This window comes from Trematomus bernacchii, unplaced genomic scaffold (genome assembly GCF_902827165.1).
Source record: "Trematomus bernacchii unplaced genomic scaffold, fTreBer1.1, whole genome shotgun sequence".
NCBI classification, from domain to species: domain Eukaryota; kingdom Metazoa; phylum Chordata; class Actinopteri; order Perciformes; family Nototheniidae; genus Trematomus; species Trematomus bernacchii.
This window is the reverse complement of record NW_022987531.1, coordinates 506762-529807: the sequence shown is the minus strand read 5'-3', so window position 1 is coordinate 529807 and position 23046 is coordinate 506762. Positions and strand designations below refer to the sequence as shown.

Below are 23046 nucleotides of genomic sequence, written 5' to 3'. Positions count from 1 at the left end.
ATGGGTCATTATTTCCTGCCATTTTTATTCCATGTGAGGCTGGAAATGGTAATTTAATGCCCCCTGACCGGAGTGTTTCCTCCTAAAGTATGCTGCGCCCATTTCTGATCTATTCTACATGCACTACCTGTGTGTTGCACGTTGTAGCATTCCTGGGATGATAACAGCCGTATCATCCCTGAACAGTGGCTTTCAGAAATAGCATTAATGTCTCCTTATCTCAGAGGAGTCCCATTCATCCTTATCAGCGTGCTGCCATCGGCTTTCCCTTCACAGCACAGGCTCTGTGTGCCGTGATAAAACGGAGCAGGAAAAATAAAACACAACCTCCATTGTAGTAAAAAATAACAAGTGAGATAAAACCCCCCGAGCAATGTCAAGGTCATTTCCTGCTGAGGAAACAAATTGGAGGGAAGAGTGTGGGACCCTCCCAGCAGGACGAGCTGAAATCTGTGTGGGTGTGTGTGTGTTTGTGTGTTCATTCACTATCTCTGGGAAATGATCTATCACAGCATCAGTGTGCACTCGGGTTTTTAATAACCAAGCACACAAAGTGGACTTCTAAAATGGTGGTGTCCAAAATAGCGTCTTCATTGGCCAAGGAAGTTGTTGGATTAGGACCAAATTGGCATTCAAACCCTCTTGTCACACTTGGAATTCCAATTCAGGTAATGGGAATTTATAAGATACAAAACAATCTTGCACCAAAATATCATCAAACCAGTAACAGATGAACAGAAATGTAAAAAGTAGTCAGATCTTGTACTTCACTAAAAGTTGAAGTACCAGAGTGTAGTAATACTCTGTTAGAATAAAAGTCCTGCATTCAAAAATGTTATTCAAGTAAAAGTAGAAAGTATGATCATCTAAATATAGTTAAAGTAGCGACAGTAAAAGTAGTCATTGTGCAGATTGGTCCATTTCAGAATAATATATATGATATGTTTTATAATGATTGATCATGAAAGTGTTCTCAAAGCTGGTAAAGGTGCAGCTAGTTTGAATGACTTTGTATACTGCAGGGTAGCTTGTGGATTTACTCCAGGTGGAACTAAAGTCTGATTTAACACTTGATTATATTTCACATCATTCATCCACATCTGTAAAGTAACTAAAGGTATTAAATACATGTAGTGGAGTAAAAGTACACCATTTATCTCCACTGTAGTGTAACATGAAAATACTCAAGTACCTCAAATGTCTACTTAAGTGCAGTACTTGAGTAAATCTACTTGGTTACTTTACACCACTGCAGAAATATCATGTCATTTTGTTACGGTAAACAGGTAAACACATGCCATCATGATAGCCATCTTCTCAATGTCCCTCTTTTTTTGTGTATGAATTGTATGTTGTACTGTGTATGGCGAGTGTTATTGTATCTTATTTGCCAGTGCCAAAGACACATTTCCATTATATGTCAATTGAATGGAGAATAAAGTATTCTGAATCCGTTTCATTCCATGTATAGTTTTTGTTCTGTGGATAGTGTATAATGTTATTTTGTGTTATTGTACACACGACATCTATTGCATGTCTTTCCATCACGGGATCTCTCTGTTGCCAGGGTCAAAGACAGGGACACATTTTACGGGGACAAAGCTGATGTTTCCCGTTTCCATTTATTATTTCCTAACAAAGTAGCTTTTGGCCTCAACATAGCAGATCGGAAAATAGTTTCTGGTTTGCGTTATCAAGTGTCATATGCATTTTGGAAGGCACTGACCTGTATATACAGTCTATGCACTGACACGTGTCATCATGGTGATAAGATGTTAAATCATCATTGAAAAAAAGAGGTTTAAGAGGGACTCAAAAAATAATAAAAGGCAAACTTTCAAAATGTATAACATTTTACTATTTTATGTCTTACAGTCATGGTTTTCATTTAAGATAAAAAGAAATAATCATAAAAATGACAAAGTCAGACCTTTGGCTTAACTGATGTTATTCTCAGGAGTCTTGATTTAAAGGTGACCCACAATGCACCGGGCTGACTACTGCTGTTTCTGTCGCTCTCTGAGCAGTCTTTACTACTGCGGAGCCTTCAGGGCCACAGAGTCACTGTGAGTGACCCCACAGAGTCACTGTGATGGGCCCCCAGCGTCACTGTGATGGGCCCCGCAGCGTGGCGCTCAGCTCCTGCAGCTCGGTGAGGACCTGCTCCAGAGCAGCGACTCCGTCCAGCAGCTCCCTGTGGAGCTGACCTGAGGCCACATCGGTGTGCATTTGCTGGAAAACAGTAACGCAGAGGAAGAGGATCAGATAAGGAGGTCTCATTTCATAACAAGAGAAATACATAATAATAATAATGTGTTCAACATACACTTAGCAGCTAAGTCATATCTTGGTGTCTTATTTGGTTTAAAATTAAAAAGCATCTGCAGACTTAGCAGATGCTTTGTAATACATAGAATTCACCACTAAATACAAATCAACTTGTATTAAAAAAAACATTTTAAGTATCAAAGAAATAGCGACTACTGTGTGTCTTTTTTCAAATAAACTATTGATTTCTTTGACATTGAGAGCAAAATATTAATAATCTTTTGTTAATAGTTATCAAAAACACAGCATGGTTATGTTTCTATGATCATAAGATTATTTTATCATTGTAACATCATTTGTAGCATTCATAATGTATACAGTTTTCATAATATCAACACTAGGATGAGCTCTTAACATAAGTATCAACGCATAAAATAATATATGGCCGTTACCAATCGAGCAAGGTGCCACCCTTCAGGATGGATTCAAACCCAGGTAAGAACACAGCCATGGTACAATGCTGAACATGATTCTTGCCAACCACTGCTATACTTTAAAGCAAAGCGGAACCATCAGCATCATGGAAAGTGGAGGCAGTGGACTCTGATTGGTGGACTGTACCTTAGCTTTGGTGACCAGACTCTTGAGGCTGAGGCGGGTGGAGGACAATATCTGAAGAGCTTCTGCTGGATTACTCTTCTTCTTACTGCAACTAATGGTCACTGAAAACAAAGAGACAAGTCAGATAAGTGGCTTTTATGTGTTTTGTCAACTCAGTGCATTTCACATTTTTGTATATTTATACAGAACTAGTTTGGTGCCTGTTTTAAACAAGCCTGTACACCGCGTGTTTGACCTGTTGTCAAACAGGTCAAACTTGTTTCTACTTGCAGCTTCTTCTTTCCTGACTGCTCATGTTGGATTCAGCTCCATGCTCATTCTGCTGTACTGAATATCCCTTGGGATTGTGGAGAGTAACTAAGCTGGAATCAGAGACCAGTGTTGTAGTCAAGTCACCAATTCTCAAGTCCGAGTCTCTCGAGTCCCCACTCTTCGAGTCTGAATCCAAGTCTGAGTCACCTAGGAAGAGTCAGAGTCGAGTCCAAGTCAGAGTCATCATTACCTGTGCTCGAGTCAGAGTCACCTAAGAGGAGTCCGAGTCGAGTCATCATTGCTTGTGTTTGAGTCCAGTCAAGTCAGAGTTATCATGTATTAATCTGAGTGGATATATTTGTTTATATATGTGTATATGTAGCTGTTGGTTTGGTTTTATCAATCAATATTTGTTATTTTCTACATTGCTTTTATCCTTTTATTTTCTGCATTGCTTTTATCCGTTTATTTTCTGCATTGCTTTTATTCTGTCTATGTTATACTAATTTGTCTATATAACTGCTGTGAAACACTTTGGGCTGCAATTATTGTAAGAAAGGTGTTTTATAAATATAAGGGTTATTATTATAATATAATACGCACGGGACAGGAACTTGCCTCGCAGCTGCACACGCCTGGGGCAGAGTACATCCTGACTCGAGACAAAACTTGCTTGAGTCAAAGTCCGATCCTCCATGTACAAGTCCAGTTAGAGTCTAAGTCCATCAGTGCGCGAGTCCGAGTCAAGTCACGAGTCCCGAAAATGGGCACTCAAGTCACGAAAATCGTGTCACACTCGAGTACGAGTCCAGGAATCGAGTACTCTAAGTCTGTCAGAGACACATCTCTAATGTTAGGCCCACTGCTGCTCATCCGGGGTTAATCCCTCCAATTCTATTCTATATTTCACCTCCTCATCCTCTCTGAAAAAACTGGCTAGATTGTTTGGTTACTGGCAGGTAATGAAGCCAAAAGGTAGAAAAGTACGAGGTCCGTTTGCCTTCATTTCACATTTTGAACACAATACCTTCACAAATTAAAAATATTAACCTGACCCTTATGGTGTATATACAATAAACTGTTAACCTCATTTTGATCATAATGTCTAAGAGTTCTACTGTTTATGTTTTGTTGGCAGTATGAGTTATGTATTAGACCTCAGAGAGAGATTGAGTTGCAGGGCAGGAGGACATCATTGGTACAGGTTCCCTGGAATAAAACAGTCCAGATGTTTCTGTGGTGCTGTGTGGATGGTGCTCTCACCTTCACCCATATTGATGGCTCTTTGGATCACCTCTTTGAAGAGACCCGGTTCTTTCTCCCAGCCCCCAGCTTGAACCTTGCAGTGGTGGGCTTTGGACAAGAACTGTAGAGCCTGAGAAACCACACAATAACAACGTTGTATTATTAATGGATAAGCAGAAGTCTAATTCAGTCACCGCTTGAGCTCGTTTTTCATTTCTATTGTGATTGGTACAGCTGCAAACTATGATTCAACATGTTTGTAACATTTCATCTTATCAAATTGATTCAATCATCACAGGGCAATGTTAGAAATTGCATGTGTGTCACACTCCTGTCCACAAGAGACACTAAGCAGAGAAGCATGGTGCAGTTCCTCTCAGGCTTTAAAAAGAGGCCTGGATGAAGTCTGCCTCCTCTTTGAAGGCTTCTCAATTCTTTAATTTCCCCTCCTCGACCCTCCGGTAGTGACCCGGAAATGGATTTCAGCGCACCATGTTGAAGGACATCTCATTTCTCTAAATGCACAACGAGGACCGAGCATCGAGGAGGCTCTCTGGAGGAGCTATAATCAAGGATACACTGTTGGGTCCTCCACAGATCCTCCGCGGATGTATTTCCGGCAACAGAGATGTTTAAAAGAGTCGTGACGCACGGCCGGACTGATCTCAGCCAATGACAGCTCTGCATGCATCCCCTGGATATTATTTTATTCACTGCTTTCGTCGCGACGCGATGTTTACACTGAGAACAGCTGTGAGGTCCGTGCAGAAAGCAGAGCAGTGTGTATGGGGGGGGGGGATATATCCAGTCTCTGATTGTGTTACGTTATTATGAGAGTGCTCTCATACTTGTTTGATTCGGAAATTGTATATATTTATATAAATATATGTGTGTGTGTATATGTCTGCATCTGTAGCCTGTTATTGTCTCATTATACCGCACTGTGAATGAATTAAAAGTAAATATATAAGTGGTCATGAACACATCTGTCCATCAGACAGAGTGCTGTGCCTCCTGTCATCATTAATGGACGTCTCTTTAAAATGACCGCTCAGAGGAGAGGAGTTCTCATTTCTCTAACCGCCTGCTGCTTCCCCTCTTCTCTCCTCGGTTCCCCTCCTCGACTCCTCCGCTCGAATCTTATGTGGGCGGGACTAAGACACAAGGAGGGGAGTCGAGGATAGGAGTCGAGGAGGGGAGTTAGAGAATTGAGAAGCCTTCTTTGTCTCACCACACCAGGATTGAGTGTTTAGTAGCCGTTTGTCTTTTGATACCGTAAATGTAGGTAGTATTTTCTTCGTATTTTGGATTGTTATTTACACTAAAAGTAAATGTTAACTTTATTGTTAAAATATAAGTATCTTTAAATGCTGTTTGGGCAAATTGCTGTTATTCAGGTTTTTCCCCAATTTTTACTAGAATCATTGGCAACAGCAACCATCTTTACAGACAACTGAACAATATTCCTGACAAATAAAACAACTGCAAATTGCAACTCTTGTCTCCTGGTGGTTTGTGGCTCCAGTTTGAACTCTTTTACCTCAACATATTATGAATAGTGATATTGTTGATACCAACCTTGTCGTTGTCCTCTGGGCTGGAGCTGTGTCCGTCTCCATACAGCCGAGCGTACTGCTGCCACACCTCACTGTCGCTGCAGTGGCGGGCGCTGACCCGGCCCAGGAGCTCCTTCAGTTTGGAGCGGAGAGTTTCTGCATGCTGCCCCTGGAAGTCCACCAGGTTCTCAACTACTGCTCGAACCAGGATCTTCAGAATCTGCAAAATGATTCAATGTCAACGTCAGATTTGTTTCCGAAGATTAATGACAATTCATAAAGTTGAAACATCATAATAAGTGATGTCATGGGTTTGCATTAAATTCCACATGCAAACCTTTATTGCTGTACATTAAAAGCAGCATTTCTCAGCACTACCAGAAACCAATGAAGGAACAGCTGGATGGAAAGAAGCTGGCTTTATGGGGAATGTGGTTTTAATTTTCACAAACACGTGCACTCATGATGCATGGCATCGGCATGAGGCTGCACATTATCACCCAGCTTTATGGTTATTGTGCCAATCTGCCATAGTCATCTACTAATGATACAATTGTGTTGAGAGAGCAGGTCAATGCACAGATATGAAAAAATACAGCATGCAATAAATGGCTACACCTCAAACTAGTCAAAACTTTAAAAGAACTATGGAAGATAAAAACATCTGCTTTTATTTCAAAAACGTTATTTCTCTCAATATGACACATGATATAAGATGAATACCTAAGTGTAGCTTAGCAGTAGTATTGCTAAAGACAGTAGTGGGTAAGCTGGTGAAGAAAATTGGATAGGAGCAGGTGTTGGAGGAAAGTGTCAACCTCCTTCCCCGCTCTCCTGTCCCAAGGCGTCCCTCAGGGTTCTGTGCTTGGTCCTCTGCTCTTCATCCTAAACCTCTTCCCCCTCAGTAACATCATATGCCGCCATTGCCTCCACTTCCACTGCTACACTGACAATAAACTGTGAAAAATCGGACATGCTCATCATCGGTCCCAAATCCCTCAACAAAAACAATAATAACTTCTCCCTTCCCATTGACGATTCTACTCTGTTTCCCCCCAAACATCCCCAACCCAGGAAAGCAACCTCACCTTTGAAAACCAGAAACACCTTTTTCCACCTCAAAAACATATCATGTCTCCGCCAATCACTCTTGTTCTGCTGCCGAAACCCTGATCCATGCCTTCATCTCATCACAAATCAACTACTGCAATAGCATTCTTTATAAAACACCATCTAAACTCCTAAATAAACTCCAGTATCAATATTCGAAGGTTTAATGTCATAACATATACACACTTACGGTGTAATTATGTAATGTATGAAAAACTTAGATCGCAGGTTTCTCAAGCATACAATTACAAGACATAAAGAAAGAAATATTTTAAAAATAGTGCAAGCTCACGTGTTAAATAGACTGTGGGATGAAACTGTCCCTGAGTCCGGTGGTTTTTGTCCTGATGCTATCGGGGGGGTTTGGATGTCTCTCGGGCTCTCCACATTCTGGTCGTGAACCGGCGACCCTTTGGTTCCCAAGCCAAGTCCCTAGAGACTGAGCTACTGCTGCCCAGTTAGTCAAACCCCTTAAAGTGTGCATCACTAGTTATTATCTCGCTACATTGTAGTTTTTATTTTCAGTGTCTTAGTATTTTCCAAGCAGAGAAAGACAAAGCTATGGGTGCAAAGACCAACACATGCAATTATAATCTCTGCCTCTGTGTCTCCACTGTCAGGGTATTTGATGTGACACTTCCTGTGATGAGTGAGATTTAATCCTGAAATAGAAGTTTGTTTGATGTATTCCCCTCCCCTGTCCATCACTGTGAGGAAAAGTGACTTATTTAGATGAAAACTGAATTGATGACTTATTCAGATTCCTGCTGGATCCAGTCAAAGTGTGAAATTGAGTGGGAAAGTAATAACCTCTCTGTTGAGAAAAAAGAAAAAAAATACAAAGCCAGGCCAGAATTTTCTATGGAGCTCATATTGAAGTTTACTTATAGATCACAACAATAGAATAGGGGGAAAGGGGACCTTTTATTCTCAGGGGCTTCTGTGTGAAAATGTGTGTGACTGTAAGGTTCTTGCGTATCCCTTTTAAACCCACGAGGCATAAAGCTGAGGCATGTGACCCTCAGCTCCTCTGAAATCTATCAGCTTCTCAAAGCACTCCTGTCATCAGCCCTCTACACATTCCATAGAGAGGAATTCATGGTGGGCCTGTCATCATCGCCCCAACCCTCATACTCTTAGCTCTGGACTGAAAACTACCAAAGGGAAGAAAAATATTAAAAAGAATAAGGCATGTTGCTTCTAAAAATTATCCGATTATGCAGTTAGAGGATTCTTTGTTTCACGGCTATTTATGCAAAATACCTTTCAAAAGGTGCGAGATGGATAAAAAATAACCCTATAACAATTTGAAGTAAAGAGATTCTTTAATGTGACGTTTTGAGGAGAGATTCTGACAGCTTTGTTTCTCTGTGGATGGCAGGGGAGAGGGATTATTTATTATATATTTATTTAATTAAAACTTTGTGTTTGTTCCAGTGCTGAAAGACATTTAAAACAGTTTCCTCTGTCAGGCCAACTGACCATCAATGTTAGCTAGGTCAGCTTGAAAATGTCAGAATGTGGGCTTGTGTGCATCTTTGAAAGATTACATCTGGCAAACAATTATGTTATAATTATAAATAAAATAAAAAATCTTTGATAGAAAAATGGTTCATCAGTTGGCACAGGAATGACGTGAATCCAAGGACTTGATAACCAGGATGCATTTAACCCACTAGTGAGCTGACAGAGGAAGGAGATGTTGGTTGGTCCATCCAAGTGATTTATCATCCAAATTAATCTAATTAGTTCCCTAAGCTGCAGATTTGCTTGGCAAAGTTCACAAAGTTGAATGATTTGGCAGTTTTCCTCAGTCCTGCGAGCAGATCCACCGATGGTAAATCCATTAAAGTGAACTGATTCTGCTCCGAGGTTCCACTCCTCTAAAGGCTGTGACCATGCTGAGGCACGGTTTGGACTTCGTGTAATTTTTACATTTCTTTGTTGAAGGAGGAGATTTAAAAATTAAGAGGAAAACAGAGCAAAGTTACATTCCATTTACCAAATTCAACCTATTTTTTTACTTTCCCATCTTGTAGTATAACCAGGGCTGCACATAACTGTGCGCAGGCGCCACAGAGAGAGAGAGAGAGAGAGAGAGAGAGAGAGAGAGAGAGAGAGAGAGAGAGAGAGCATAGAGAGCTATAGAGAGATCGAGCTGATATAGATAGCTATCTGATAGCGCATCTATATCATCTCGATCTATCTTCTCTGCTCTCTCTCTCTCATCTCTCTACTCTCTCTCTCTCTCATCTCTCTACTCGCCTCTCTCATCTCTCCTCTCGCTTCTCCTCCTCTCTATCTCTCTCTCTACTCTCCTCTCTCTCCTCTCTCTCTCTCTCTTCTCTCTTCTCTCTCTTACCTCTTTACTCTCTCTCTAGCTGCTTGCTACTCTGCGCATCTCTCTCTCTCTAGAGTTTTGCAATAAGAACTGGTAAAGATAGCGGGCCGCCCAGGTATATTAACGGCCGCCAAAGTATAATTTGCGAGCCATTTAGGTTTAATTTAATCCGTCCGCGAGCACGACGGCATCTGCGATCCCTCGTTCTACCCCTCGCTATCGCGTGAAGGGTCTGCTTTATGCGCTCCGCACAGTAACCCTGCTGCGAGGCTCCGGCGAACAGTTCATGAGGGTGCTCACTAGCGCACCTCCCCGTTCATAAAGTCAAGAACGCCTCAAAAGGTACGGTTTATTTCATTTTAAGGATGCGCACCAAGCAACATCTCCAGGTGCTCCTTTGAGAACCAGGGCAAACAAGTTATGTGCACCCCCGAGTATAACTGATGTGACTAATGGCAGCACAGCCAGTATTCATAAACATGCTGGGTGAAAAGACAGAAACGGGAATAGAGCAAAAGTCACCTAGTTTTAAATAATGTGCGATTACCCTCTAAAAAGTGAATTTAGGTAGTTTGGGTATTTCTCTAAAAACACAGGATGTATTTCTGAGTCACAGCTGTGAATTCATCCAGTCCCACTGAGCTGAAGGACGACATCTTTAAAGTTAATTGTCAAAAACTGAAATTAAAACAGGGCTGAGGCAGATAATTAATAACAGTGAAATCCTACCACTGGCTGTTTTTATTTGTTTATTCAAAGCTGAGGATTTGTTGTTCTTCTTAGATTGTCTTGGTGGGTGTGCAATTAAGCTTTTCCTTCGTTTTTGTTAATTACTCAGCATAAATGGCCAAAATAAGTAAGATAATTTATCACTACAGGAAATAAACTGTTAGTTTATCGTTTGGCAAGACTTTAAATGCTGAGTGTATCATGTGACCCGAGAAGAAAAAATATAACATACAATTATTTTGTTTTGTCTTGTATATTGTGGTTGTTATCCATGATTAAGTACCTATGTATGTACTGTATTAAATATCTTTGGATTGTAGGTCTAACTCGCTACACAAGCTGCTGTGATTGACTGCCTCAAGTACATCACTGAATGTGGAGGTCCTTCAGATGCATCTAATAATAAATATGTGTGGGTATGAATGCTCCATATCATTTTAATTTCTTACGGGTGTATAAGCTGCAGACTATATTCACTATGACACCCTTTTAGTGTCACAGCAGTATGTAACAGTAATTCCTTCTTATATTGCCCTTGATGACTTAAAGTGCAGTTCTTTACCTCAGTGTCCTTGTAGTTTTCCCGGAGGTCCATCAGGCGGTGGTAGGCGCGGATAGTTTCGGAAAACTCCCCGATGTCAGTGCTCACCATGATGAAGTTCTCCCAGATCTGCCAGTGCTCGTAGTTGCACCTCAGAGCTTCCTTCAGGGTGCGGAATGCTTTCTCTCTACAATGAAGCGACATGAAGAGGCAGATGAAAAAGAAGAGGAAAGGAAGAAGTTAGCAGTGAAACTGACAATAAATTGATTTTTGGTGAAGGAAAGATTGATGAGATACAAAGCTGCTGTAAGACGCACTAACACGTCAAAAATGTAGAAAGTGCATCTGCTGAAGTAGCAGCAGTGCTAACCGCTTGGCTTTTCAATTTCAGGCATGAAAACTCATGAGTCTGAAGCAAACAAAGACTCAGAGACACTCTGGGTTCACAAGATACCTCTGTACCCCAAAAAAGCAGAGCACAAGGAACAACAAACAGAATCTGGTCTGTGCGCTGCCAGAGCCATACAGAACTCAGGTTCAAATAAAGACTAGAGAATGCAATTCCTGAAGAAATTGCTCGTGGGAATGCTTTATGCTGAAAAGCTGACGCTAAACTGCTATGCTGAAATGTAATGTGTAAGAAGAAAGTGAAGAATTTAGATTGAAATGATACATGAACACTGGGGGCTTGAATGTGTGATGAGTGAAGAAAAGAAAGTAAAAAGGCTTGGAAAAGCAGCAGAATATTTGAACTGCAAACTTTTGAACTAACTTGATGGTGAATGATCTGTCGCCATGCCAAAGGCATTTGATGACACCCCATAATACGCTTAGATGTGTGGATGGCTGCATCGTTACCAAACCTGTGAAGTTTTGGGCCGTTTGGAGCATTTTCACTGAAGTTATGAGAGAACCGTGTTTCATGGCGAGCCTTGTGTTACCATGGCAACGGCATTTGAAGAAATCTCAAAACTCTCACGTAGATGTCGTCACAGCTGGACTGTTAGCACACATGTAAAGTTTGAGCACTTTTTTAACATTTTCATAGGAGTTAGTGTAAAGCGACATCGTCTTTTATGGCGAGGGACGCGTTTCCATGGAAACGGCATATGATGACACCCCATAATTGACGTAGAGCTGTTGAGGGCAGGACCATTAACCATTATCTGAAGTCTGCTGCTCTGAGCATGTCAGTTGGAGTGATGACATCATCGTGTTCCATGACACAGGTGTTTATATTTGAGCTAACGAGGTGTCTAGAGATCAAAGGTTTCCATTGTTCTGAATGAGAGATAAACCTCTTACATGTGAACGTTTTGTCGAAGAACCGTAACAGATATCTGTGAAATTTCAAAACGTGAAGCATGTCAAGGAAGTTGAGTATCTGAAGTGTAATTTTTGTGTACTATCGGGTTAATAATGTGGCCTTTTTGGCAGTTTAACTAAAGGTGTGCGGCTGCTGCTGTGAGGAAATATCAGCCTGAAATTACAATGGGCTTTAATGGAGGCATGTTGAACGTTTTTGTCACTTCATGCCCTCAAGAGGCATTTTGTTTATTGTTTTTGCTTTATTTATTTTCCTTTTTCAAGCTACGAGATGTTTTCCTACGTTTGTCATGACAAATTATGTCTCAGAAGTGTAGGGTTTGGGAATTATGGCAGTTTTAAAAAAAATAATATGAAGGCGAATTTCAAACTGTCCTCCACTCTAACTCTGACATCACACACACTCTGCCTTAACAAGCTGCGCAATGTTAAAGCTGAAAAAGGCCTCTTTACCAAGGTCTGAACAATGTTTAATATTTATAAAAGTATGAATCTGATTTAAAAATTGTTTAATATGAATAATGTCAGAAAGATGTGTAACATTTTAAAGTTGGAATGAGGTTTCTGAGTGAAAGTATGAAGGAACAGTTAGCAGTTGAAGTCGCATGAAGATTGTTCAAGTCTGAAGATTTTCTCCATTGACTTCAATGGTTAAAAATGTGATGAATTATGGGATGTAACTCTGGAATTATGAAAGTTATGAATGATAAAAGTAATAGCAATCGATTCCCGACCGAGCTGAACGCTTTGATGTTCGAACAGAGTTTCTGCGATGTTCAATGCGGGAGGAGAAGGCCGGCAAAATAACGGCCGGAATCAAGATTTTGAATAACAGATAGTTGGAATGCTGCAACAAGATGTATTTTAACAATGTTGCCATCAAATACATTTCTGTACTGTTCTGACAATTTGCCGTGTTTCTTTATAAGCTTGTTTTATTTATGTGTAACTAAGTCATCATGTTTATGTGCTATAAATGTAATAAATGTTAAAAAATGTTGCATTATTTTTCTTTCGAAAAAATTACAGACTTTATTTCTCTGGTGCCACTTTCAAATGTCCCTGATCCTTTGCTCCATCACGACTAATCTTGAATACTAATAAGCAATTTACATTAAGTTTGCTGTGGCTATATGCTTTGCTATATTGCTTATTAAACAAAACTCATTCTATGCATAGCCATACTCACTTGTTGTTGAGGCGAATGTAGGCTGAAGAGAGGTTGTTCCATGCTTCTGGATTCTGGAGAGGGGATGGAGAAAAGAGATGAGTCGAAAATGGCAAATAACCACAGAATTACGCACAGAGGCTGACAGAGAAGGTGTAAAGTATGACTGTTGGTATTGCTGAGTAGTGTGTGTTTTGTTCCGTTTTGTCTATGCACTACTCTTTCACTAATGATTTAGTAAATAATAGTCAGCGTGTGTAGGTACTTACATCTGGCTCCAGTGTCACACACCTCTTGAAGGCCTTGGCAGCTCCCTCATAACCCTGCAGGGCTATGTAAGCACAGCCGAGAGAAAACCACACACCGAGCTGAACACACACACACACACGTCACAAATGGGGTAAAGCATTACAAGTAGGGCTGAACGATTCATCGATTTTAAATCGAAATCGCGATTTGTAATGATGCAATTATCAAATCGCAAAGCCTACGATTTTTTTGTCTTTTTTTAAAAAAATCTTTTTTTGTTTGTTTTTCTTGCGTGTCAGTCATCCACACCAATCAGAAGTGCTGTGCTACACATGTACCAGTCATTGTTAATCAATCAGAAGTGGCCCATGATAGTAGGTGATAGACAGATTGATCCAATCACCTGCCAAGCATTTTTGAAATACTTTTCCAAATGGCTTCCAATGGAGCTTTCCTAGATGGTTTGGTGAAACAAAGCATCTGAGTCAGGTTAGTAATGCTCCATCACATGTTTTACATCTATTACAGGGTGAATCTTAAACTGAAGCTTGACTTTAAAGCAACCCAACGGAAGTTTCATGTAAGTTTAGTTCTTTCACTCGTAGCTTGGGCTGCGGGGGTGCTAGAGACGGGAGCACGTTGATACGACCTTCCTAGCTGGAGATACGGCCGCATTTTACAATAAACTTCCGTTGGGTCGCTTAAAAACAAATATCGCAAATCGAATTGCAATCGCAAAATATCTGTCAGAAAAATCGCAATTAGATTATTTCCCCAAATCGTGCAGCCCTAATTACAAGTGTATCCATGTATTACATCTATGCATATGTTCCATAAAAGTTGTTTGTTAGCAAAAGAAACAGATTGATAAAATCTCACATTTATTCAATGACTCAATTTATCTCAGTAGTTGGTCCGCTCTCTGTGGAAACAGCTGAATCTTCCATCCCTGTGATAATAGCAGCTAGAGTAAAACGATAGTTACGTCTGTAACTACGGTTCTATGAGTCCCGGATGACCGCCAGAGGCGGTGCTTTAGCATTGGATATGTCCATCGCGCGCATGCGCGGCTCAAGTACCAATAACAACAAAGTCACCTGTGACCCACATGGCACCAGCTATATATGCCGGTGTCGTCAGAGGATCTGTTCCCAGAATCTTCTCGCGAGCACACAATAATTCTGAGTGACAGGATACTCTGGCAGCCAAGCCGGAGCCCTCGGGGTGCTAGGGGGACGCTGCCGTAGAGCCCCTCTCAGGAAGAGGGACACCAACCTGTGGCGTCCCACCGTGGCGCTGTCTACTCCAACATGTCGGGCAGAGATAGCAGCCATATAAACCTTCAAAGTGGAGTGAGAACGTCCACTATCCAGAAGGGACTGCAGGAACTCTAGAATGGTGGCCACAGAGCAATGCACCGGATTCTCAGCCTTACCCAAACACCAGTGGGAGAAGAGCTTCCATTTGCACTCATACTGCGCTCGAGTGGATGGTGCTCTGGCATTCAGGTTAGTTTCCCTGACAGATGCCGTGAAAACGCTCAACAGCGGGTTGGGCCCCGCAGAGGCCAAGCCCAAAGCTGAAGGCGGTGAGGGTCGGGATGCCAGATCTGACCCCTGAGCTGTGACGGAAGGTCCTTCCTGTCGGGGAGACGCCATGGTGGGCTGCAGCAGAGACTGCGCAGCAGTGGGAACCAAACTCTCCCCGGCCAGCGGGGGGCATCCAGAAGGAGCCTGTGCCCCTGAGTAAGGACCCTCTGAAGCGTCTGTAGTATCAGAGGCAGTGGTGGGAAGGCATACAAGAGACTGTCTGGCCAGTCGTGCGCCAGAGCGTCCTGACCCATCGGGCTGGTCACCTCAGGAGAACCAGAGGGGGCAGTGCCTTGACTCTTCCGAGGCAAAGAGGTCCACCTGGGCCCTGCCGAAAAGGCTCCAAATTGTCTCCACCACCTCTGGATGAAGCCTCCACTGCCCCGGTGGAGGCTTGTGCTGAGAGAGGAAATCTGCGACCTGATTCTGGTCTCCTGGTAGAAAGACTGCCCGCAGACTGGCCAGGCGGGGGAACGCCCAAGACAAGAGGCTCCGTGAAACCCGGAGCAGCTGTGCAGACCTGGTGCCCCCCTGGTGGTTGATTTGTGCCACAGCGGACATGTTGTCCGAACGAACGAGCACATGCTTGCCTGCCAGTTGGGGTAAAAAGTGCATGAGTGCAAGCAGCACAGCCCGAAGCTCTAGCACATTGATATGGCGTGCACCTTCCTGGGCAGACCCTGACCCTGAGCAGTCCTGCCCTGCCACACCGCACCCCACCCTGAGAGACATGCATCCACAGTGACAGTCTCCCGGCGGGATGGGATGGCGCCCATGGGCACGCCCATCAGAAGATAGGCCCTGTCCCTCCAGCGGGCGAGAGTGGAGGCACCGCTGAGACACCCTGACTCTCATGTGCCTGTGCCACTTGGCATCCAAGTGAAGGCTGTTCAGCCACATCTGCATGGGGCGCAGCGACAGCAGGCCTAAGGGCCTAAGAGTACGAGGCAGCCGTCAGTCTGCCCAAGAGCCGGAGGAACTGAATGTAAGGCACCCTCTTGCCCAGCCTGAAGATGGGAAATGTCGTCCGCACAACGAGGTGTCAGGTAGGCCCTCATGGCGACTGAATCTAGGACCATCCCCAGGTAAGTGACCTGTTGGGAGGGGTCCAGGCAACTCTTCCCGGTGTTTACTGTTAGGCCCAACCGGGCTACGTGAGATAAGAGGCGCGCCGTATCCTGGGCCACTTGAGGCCGGGACGGCGCGCAGACCAGCCAGTCGTCTAGATACGGCAGGACCTTCACGCCCTGCGCCTGCAGCTGGTGAACACCCTTGGAGAGAGGGAGAGACCAAAGGGAAGCACCCGGAACTAGGGGTGTAACTGTATCCGTATTCGTCCCGTACCGTCACGGTTCGGACGTCACGGTTCGGTGCATGCAGTCATACGACGAATACGCTTTTCTTTTTAACGAGTGGGAAAAAAGTCTGTCATTCAGGGCAGTATCCACTACACTATATATATTCCAGGGGGCAGTATTGCGCCTAAAAGCTGTTTGCCAGCTGCCCTTAAACAACAAATGAAGAAGAAGAAGAAAACACAACAAAACGAACAAAATACAAGAAGAAGAAAAGTTAGTATTGCGAGTTCAGATAACACACAGGAGCTAGAAGACCTGACCCACCTGCTTCTTTTAAATCAGCTGTGTGGGAACATTTCGGGTTCCCTGTGGACTACAATAACGATGGAGTGCGTGTGGTGGATCGGACGAGGACGGTGTGCCGGCGTTGTTCGACAGCGGTGCGGTATGCTAATGCTAACACAAGCCAAACATGCTAAATCATATCAGAAGGCATCACCCAGATTTGGCAATCACCAGAGCCCGGCAAAAGACAACAGCAGTTTAATAGCTTATCCCCGCTGTTTTTAAGAACCAATAGACATGAAAGACGAGAGACCAAAATAACGGAAGCTTTTGGCATATGTTTTTCAACGGCTATGCTGCGCCCTTATGCAATAGTAGAGGACCCCGGCTTTTAATGATTGTGATTGAAAGTCTATCTTATTATTTATTTTGTAATATTTTCAAGACATTCTTGTTAGTTTTACAGCTTATTGAACCTTTTTGTTTGACATCAGCCATTATAGATAATATGGCCATCTGAGTGTGTGTGGTACTGTTTGTGGTTTGTTTTTAACAGTGTAATAAAGTTAATTATTCAAAATGTTAGAGTTCCTTATTTCTAAACTGAAACTTGCACTACTGTTCAAAATAAATAAAAAACAAACCTGGCATTATGCATTTGGGACTTTTTTTTGCTTTTTCTTGTTGTACCGAACACATACCGAACCGTGAATTCTGTGAACCGTTACACCCCTACCCGGAACTGATAGTGTCGGCCCTGAAAGGAAACCTCAAGAACTTCTGGTGGTGGGATGCAATTGGCACGTGGAAGTAGGCGTCCCTCAAGTCCACCTGTGCGACAACACGAAGGGTGTCTGCTGTGGTTAGCATATGGAAGGGCAGCACCTTCAGGAATCTGTTGATTCCTCTGAGGTCCAAGACTGGACGGAATCCGCCGACTTTCTTGCTCACAAGAAAGTATGCAGAGTAGAACCCCCCGGACTGAAGCAGAGGGTCTACTGGCTCGACTGCGCCCTTGGCCAAGAGGACAGACAACTCTTGGGCCAGAGCTAAGGCCTTCGTCGGATCGTTGACAACTGTCATTTTGACCCGTCGTCGGAACTGCAATTCGTAACCCTGGGTTAGGGTGGAAACCACCCAAGGGTTGGTGAGTAGCTGAGCTGCTGCTGGGAAAAGCAGCCGACGACCGGCCCCGGGGAATTCAGGGCCTACCCTTGGGGGGCGCCGGTAAGGCTCTGAGGCACGAGGCTGCCTAGAAGGCCGGCGACCGGGGGCACGAAAGTCATTGGGAAGCGGTTGAGTGGGCCGCTGGGACCTCCGCAGACCACCACTGTAAACCGGTGGCTAAGTGCGGCTGCTAGAGGGGCCTCTGGGCATCCTGGGAGTGGGCACGGGCCTATAAAGACCCAAAAGCTGCTGCCTGGTCTGCCTAGATTGGGCAGCACGCTCCAGTGCCTCCTGGGCAGCTGCCCCAAACAGCTCCCCTGGCTCGACTGGCACGCTACGGAGGACCCTCCTAAATGTCTCCGTTAGTGGTGACTGAGCCTGCACCAATAAGTAGCTGCACATAACTCGTCCTAATTCCCTAGCCATTAGGACAAAGGCCTGCAGTGATGCCTCACTGAGGCCCAGCAAAGAAGGCTCGACCGGAGCCTGCTGCAGAGAGGTGGAGACGGCCAGCATTAGATGGGAGAGGGAGTTCCCGATACGACCCATGCGTGCCGCTGCGTCGTAGGCCTTACAGAGCAGCTCGTCTGTGACCCTGCACTGAGGCCGAGGGCACCTGGCATCAGGCATTAGAGCCTCATCAGGAGCCAGAATCAGGGAGGCGATGGCAGGCTCAATGGGTGACATGCGACCCAGCCCCACCCTCGCCGGATCCTGCATGGCAGCCAAGGTCCGGGCATCCGAGCTAGGGCGGGAGAGGGCCCCAGTGACCCTCCAGCATGCATGGAGCTCCCTCAGGTACTCCTCTGAAGGAGGAACAGTGAGAGGGACAGGGGCAGGGCTACGCCTGAAGAAGGCGCTAGCCTGAGTCGAGTCGGCCTGCAGAACCGGAAGCTGCAAGTGTGCCAGGGCCGTACAAATAATGGTCGCCATGGAGGCGTCCTCCACGCCCTGCAGAGAACCCTGAGCGGAGGAGTGGGAAGCCTTTTCGGGGGTGAGCGGGGCCTCGTCCTCCACCTCTTCATTGAAGAGGTAAGCTCTGACACTTATTCGCATGTAGCCAAGGAAACCCAAAAGAGATTATAATCAGTTCTGAGATCTGGCCATCAGGGATGCATATATTTGATAAGAGTAAAAGTGCATTAAATCTGATCTGGATTTATTGAAGATATGAAAAACTTGAAATGTCAAGTGTGAATGAAGCCAATGGAAATGTCATCAGCAGGTATAATGTGCACCATGTTCACCATTTTAGCATAATAACATTTCCTAATTAGCACGTTTAGGGGTCCGTATATTTTCAAAATATTGATTTTTAGATTTATTTCTGAGAACGTACTCAGTTGATACAATCCTTATTAATTGAACTAATTTGAGTCTAACCTAGAAAGTCAGTGCATGGTATGACACTTAATTCAATATCATTTCTCAACAGGGAAGCCTACAGTTCAACATATCTGGAATATGAGGTTCCAATATAGCTTACAATTTTTTTAATTTTTTTTATTAAGATGTTATTGCTTTGCCTGTACCTGCATGGGGTTGACCCTGACGGACTGCTCGAAGCAGTCGACACACTGCTGGAAGTCCTTGGAGCGCAGGTGCAGCAGGGCTTTGGAGCGCATGGCCCTGGCACTGCGCCCAGCCGACAGCTCCCAGGCACGGTCGTAGTACTGATGCTCCCTCAGAATATCTCCCAGCAGGCAGAACAGGCTGGGTGTCTCCTTCTTCTCCAGCTCACGGCGAACAATCTCCTCAGCCTGAGCAAAGGGACCGTAAGGAGGGGGGGGGGGGTCAGGGTGGGGGAGGAGATGTATGCAGGAGAGAGTTATTGTAAAGTGAAAGGAACAATAATATATTAAGAGATGTAAAGACTTGTGAGGCAGTGTAGCTGATGCAGCAGTAACAGAATAAAATGGAAAAAAGTCAAAAAAAGAACAAAGACCACAAAGTCAGTAATGGTGGATGAGTGGATTTGGGATACGTTTGACAGGGGAAATAATTAAAGTTGAGCTTATGTTACGTTGTTGTCAGGTGACTGCCACCTAATCTGTGGACGTTTGCACCCGTTGCACCTCACCCTGCCACTACACGCGTGAGACTGCTCCTGGATGAGCTGAGGCTGGAATAACAAACAGAATCTCACCTCTCTGTGACATGATTTAGACTGAGGTTTGCAAAAACCACCAAATGGCTGGGGCCCCTGAGGCCTAACAGAGGCTGAGATTTACTGCACTCTGATCCCCTGTCAGAGGGCTGACACCGGGCCAGGAGCCTATCACACTGCTGATATGAACTCTGGAAAGATACCAGATACACCATTCTACAATTAAAGATGATACAAGGAGCTTCTGTTACCATTGTAGGATCATTAACCACACACTGTCACCTTCAGGCTGATATACAAATACATTTACAAACCCACCTATCAGAGACATCACTGACAATACCATTTCAGAGTGAAGTCAATTATTTTTTTCTCTTCTTGTGCAAATGGAATTTTTATCCAGCATTATGTTTTGCTTACTGGCTGATGCTTTACATATGATCTCTTGACATCTCAGTTCAGTAGTTAGCTAATGAGCAGAGTGTCAGCTGTGTTTCAGTTCAGTGTGCTTCACTAAGTGCAGTTTGGGCTCCAGTCAAATACTATATGATTAACTACAAGCAATTTAGGAAAAAGTATTGTATGTAGGGTTTTTAATGACTCCATACACTGAGAAGAACTGCTTTGGCCATAACCAGTTGTCACCACAACATTTGATGGCAAAATAAGCCTCCAGTAGACCCTTTTTGTGTGATGAGACATGACGTAGCCACTGCACAGCTGGAACATGACTCAGCAACATCCAGTGGAAGTCATGGGTAAGTACAACACCCACCTGGGGCTGCAGCAGGAATGTAAGCCTGCTCCCTTGTTGCCTTTCACTAAAGACAACAACAAAAAGGGTCAAACTGAAAATGATCAAAGCTAATCCCACAGGCTGGCTATCACTGCTGCTCTGTGCGCTCATACTGTGGTTACTGCTGCTGCACCATTAGCTAGGCAGCCACTGTTTATGTTCAGCCACTTCAATGACATTAGATTTGGCAAATGATATATGTAGCTGGAACTGTACATCTTTCTGTGGGTGTGATGTGTATGTGTGTGTATGTGTGTGTACCTTTCCATGTTGGCCCAGCCTCTCGTAGCAGATCACTACGTCCTCCCAGAGCTCCAGATTTTGGTAGATGATCAGAGCTGAGCTGGTGCAGCCGAGGTCTGTGAGCAGGCTGCCCAGCTGTTTCTGTGGAGGGCAGAGACATTAGGCTACAAGCATGATGGCAGAGTGACATTTTGTCCAACATGTGAATAAAAATGCAAAAATGTTGCTATGTTTCAACCTGTTGGTTTTGCACTTTAGCAAATAAGAGTTGTTAGCAAGCACTAAACACCAACTACACCCGAGAACGGTTAAAAGTCAAATGAAACGTGTCTGGTCATAAATCATTGAATTTGTTTAAATGCAGCAAGTATATAAACCTATATATATCACAGTGTTTCATAGTAGTTAAAAGTAAGTGTTCTTCTTATGTTCAGAAGTGAGGGCTTGTCTCTTAAGCATGCATCTATAGCTGGTATTTGTACAGAGCTGACCGTCACAGGAAGGGGACTGTGGTTAAAACTCTATTGAGACGCATACTATGAACCAAACTCAGTATACATGTCCAAAGAATGCTCCTAACACACACACACACACACATAATATATGTTTATATCACATATCATTTGGATGAAAATATTAAAAGCATATTTGCCGTTTACCTGACCAACATCAAATTATGAAAATAGGAATAACAGTGAAATACTTGTGTGCATGTAAACGTAGTCACTGATCCCCAAGTGCATTACAATCCACCCTGAGGGGGATATGAATGCCGGTACCAAATTTAATAGAAATACATCCAATATTTATTGAGGTATTTCTGAATCGGTAGGATACTTTGTTTCGACAATCCACTCGATATCAGACAGAGATATGGCAGTTTTGATTAAAGCAGTAGACTGAATGGCCAACCAACCTTGTTGTCCATGGTAACACATCACTACTATCTTAAAAAGAGTGACTTTATAAAATAATTAACGTTTTATATAACACACCTATAAAAGTGGAACCGATAGCTGCCTGATCAGAAGAGATGTCACGTATACCTCACTACATGTTGTGCATTTACAGGCCTAAATTGTGCAAGACGAAGTATAGAAATGCAGAATGCATTAAAATAAAGGAAGTAATAAACAGTATTTCATGATAAAATATCAAAACAAACACACAGAGGAAAACTGCACTCTGTCCCGGCCATAAATAAGCCTTCAGTGCTCTGTCACATGCAGGCCATGGTTACCCAGAATGAAAAAAAGGAACCATCTGCAATCATCCGCCTCACTCCACCTTCACGTCCTCAGGCGGCAATAGGGACTGTTCAATTGCATCTTTATTGCCGTTATCAGTTATTACACGCCGCCTGGGTGATGTCTCATCCCAACTGATCTCTGCTCTATCCTCCTTCAATCTCTCTGACAGATACATCTTTCTATTACTGCCTTCTCTACTCACTGCTCGTTGGATCCTTAGAACTGCTACAAGATGTGTATTTTGTAAATTGTGTAACTTGCTGCTGTTAAATACCATCCAACTATGTGCTATATGTGCAATATATATATATATGCCGTTAAAACTGTGCTATATATACCTGGCTGCTAAATCCTAAGAACTGTTACTGGATGTGTATTTTGAAAATTATGTAACTTTGTAATATATCATAACTTAGTACTTTTTAATGCATGTAACATATGTAACATATGTAACATTAAGCTGTCTGGCTCTTTTTTCTGCTGTAACTACGTAAATGTCCCTTCTGTGGGACTAATAAAGGTATTCTGATTCCATTTCACTCTGCTACCATCCTGGGCCGTGTTAGAGTCTAATGTTTGTTTTGGAAGACGTTATGATGCTTTGAGGTACAGCAGCTCTGTCAGGAAATATCATTAGTGTGGTTTCTATAGCTCCTCTGAGAACTCCATCCATCCCATTTTTCCGTTTTGCTTCAGAGTTGTCACCTTGTGCACACAGAGCAACTGTTAGGATTACACTGTAATCTGAAGATGTCCATTGTCTAACTGAAGTGAAGTCAGACTGAGACTGTCACAAACACAACAGTGATTGTCCAATCTAAATATAGAAATCCTAACTACTCACAGCAGGTGGTTTAAGCTTTGGATTCTCATTGTTTTCACATGTTGATGCGCAACTACTGCTA

The 23046-nt window shown here is 43.4% G+C and overlaps 1 protein-coding gene across 1 annotated transcript in view; it reads right to left on the bottom strand.

Moving 5' to 3' along the window:
- Positions 1-1583: 1583 nt before the first annotated feature.
- ttc27 (tetratricopeptide repeat domain 27) overlaps positions 1584-23046 on the bottom strand; it is a 74883-nt gene continuing 53420 nt past the window's right edge. The window contains exons 12-20 of the mRNA XM_034122400.1: positions 20910-21032; positions 19278-19505; positions 13427-13525; positions 13179-13231; positions 10685-10850; positions 5965-6162; positions 4405-4516; positions 2890-2990; positions 1584-2232 (exon numbers count right to left, since the gene is read on the bottom strand). Coding sequence (XP_033978291.1) covers positions 2107-2232; positions 2890-2990; positions 4405-4516; positions 5965-6162; positions 10685-10850; positions 13179-13231; positions 13427-13525; positions 19278-19505; positions 20910-21032 — 1206 coding nt within the window. The 3' untranslated portion in view covers positions 1584-2106. The remainder of the gene's footprint in view (positions 2233-2889; positions 2991-4404; positions 4517-5964; positions 6163-10684; positions 10851-13178; positions 13232-13426; positions 13526-19277; positions 19506-20909; positions 21033-23046) is intronic.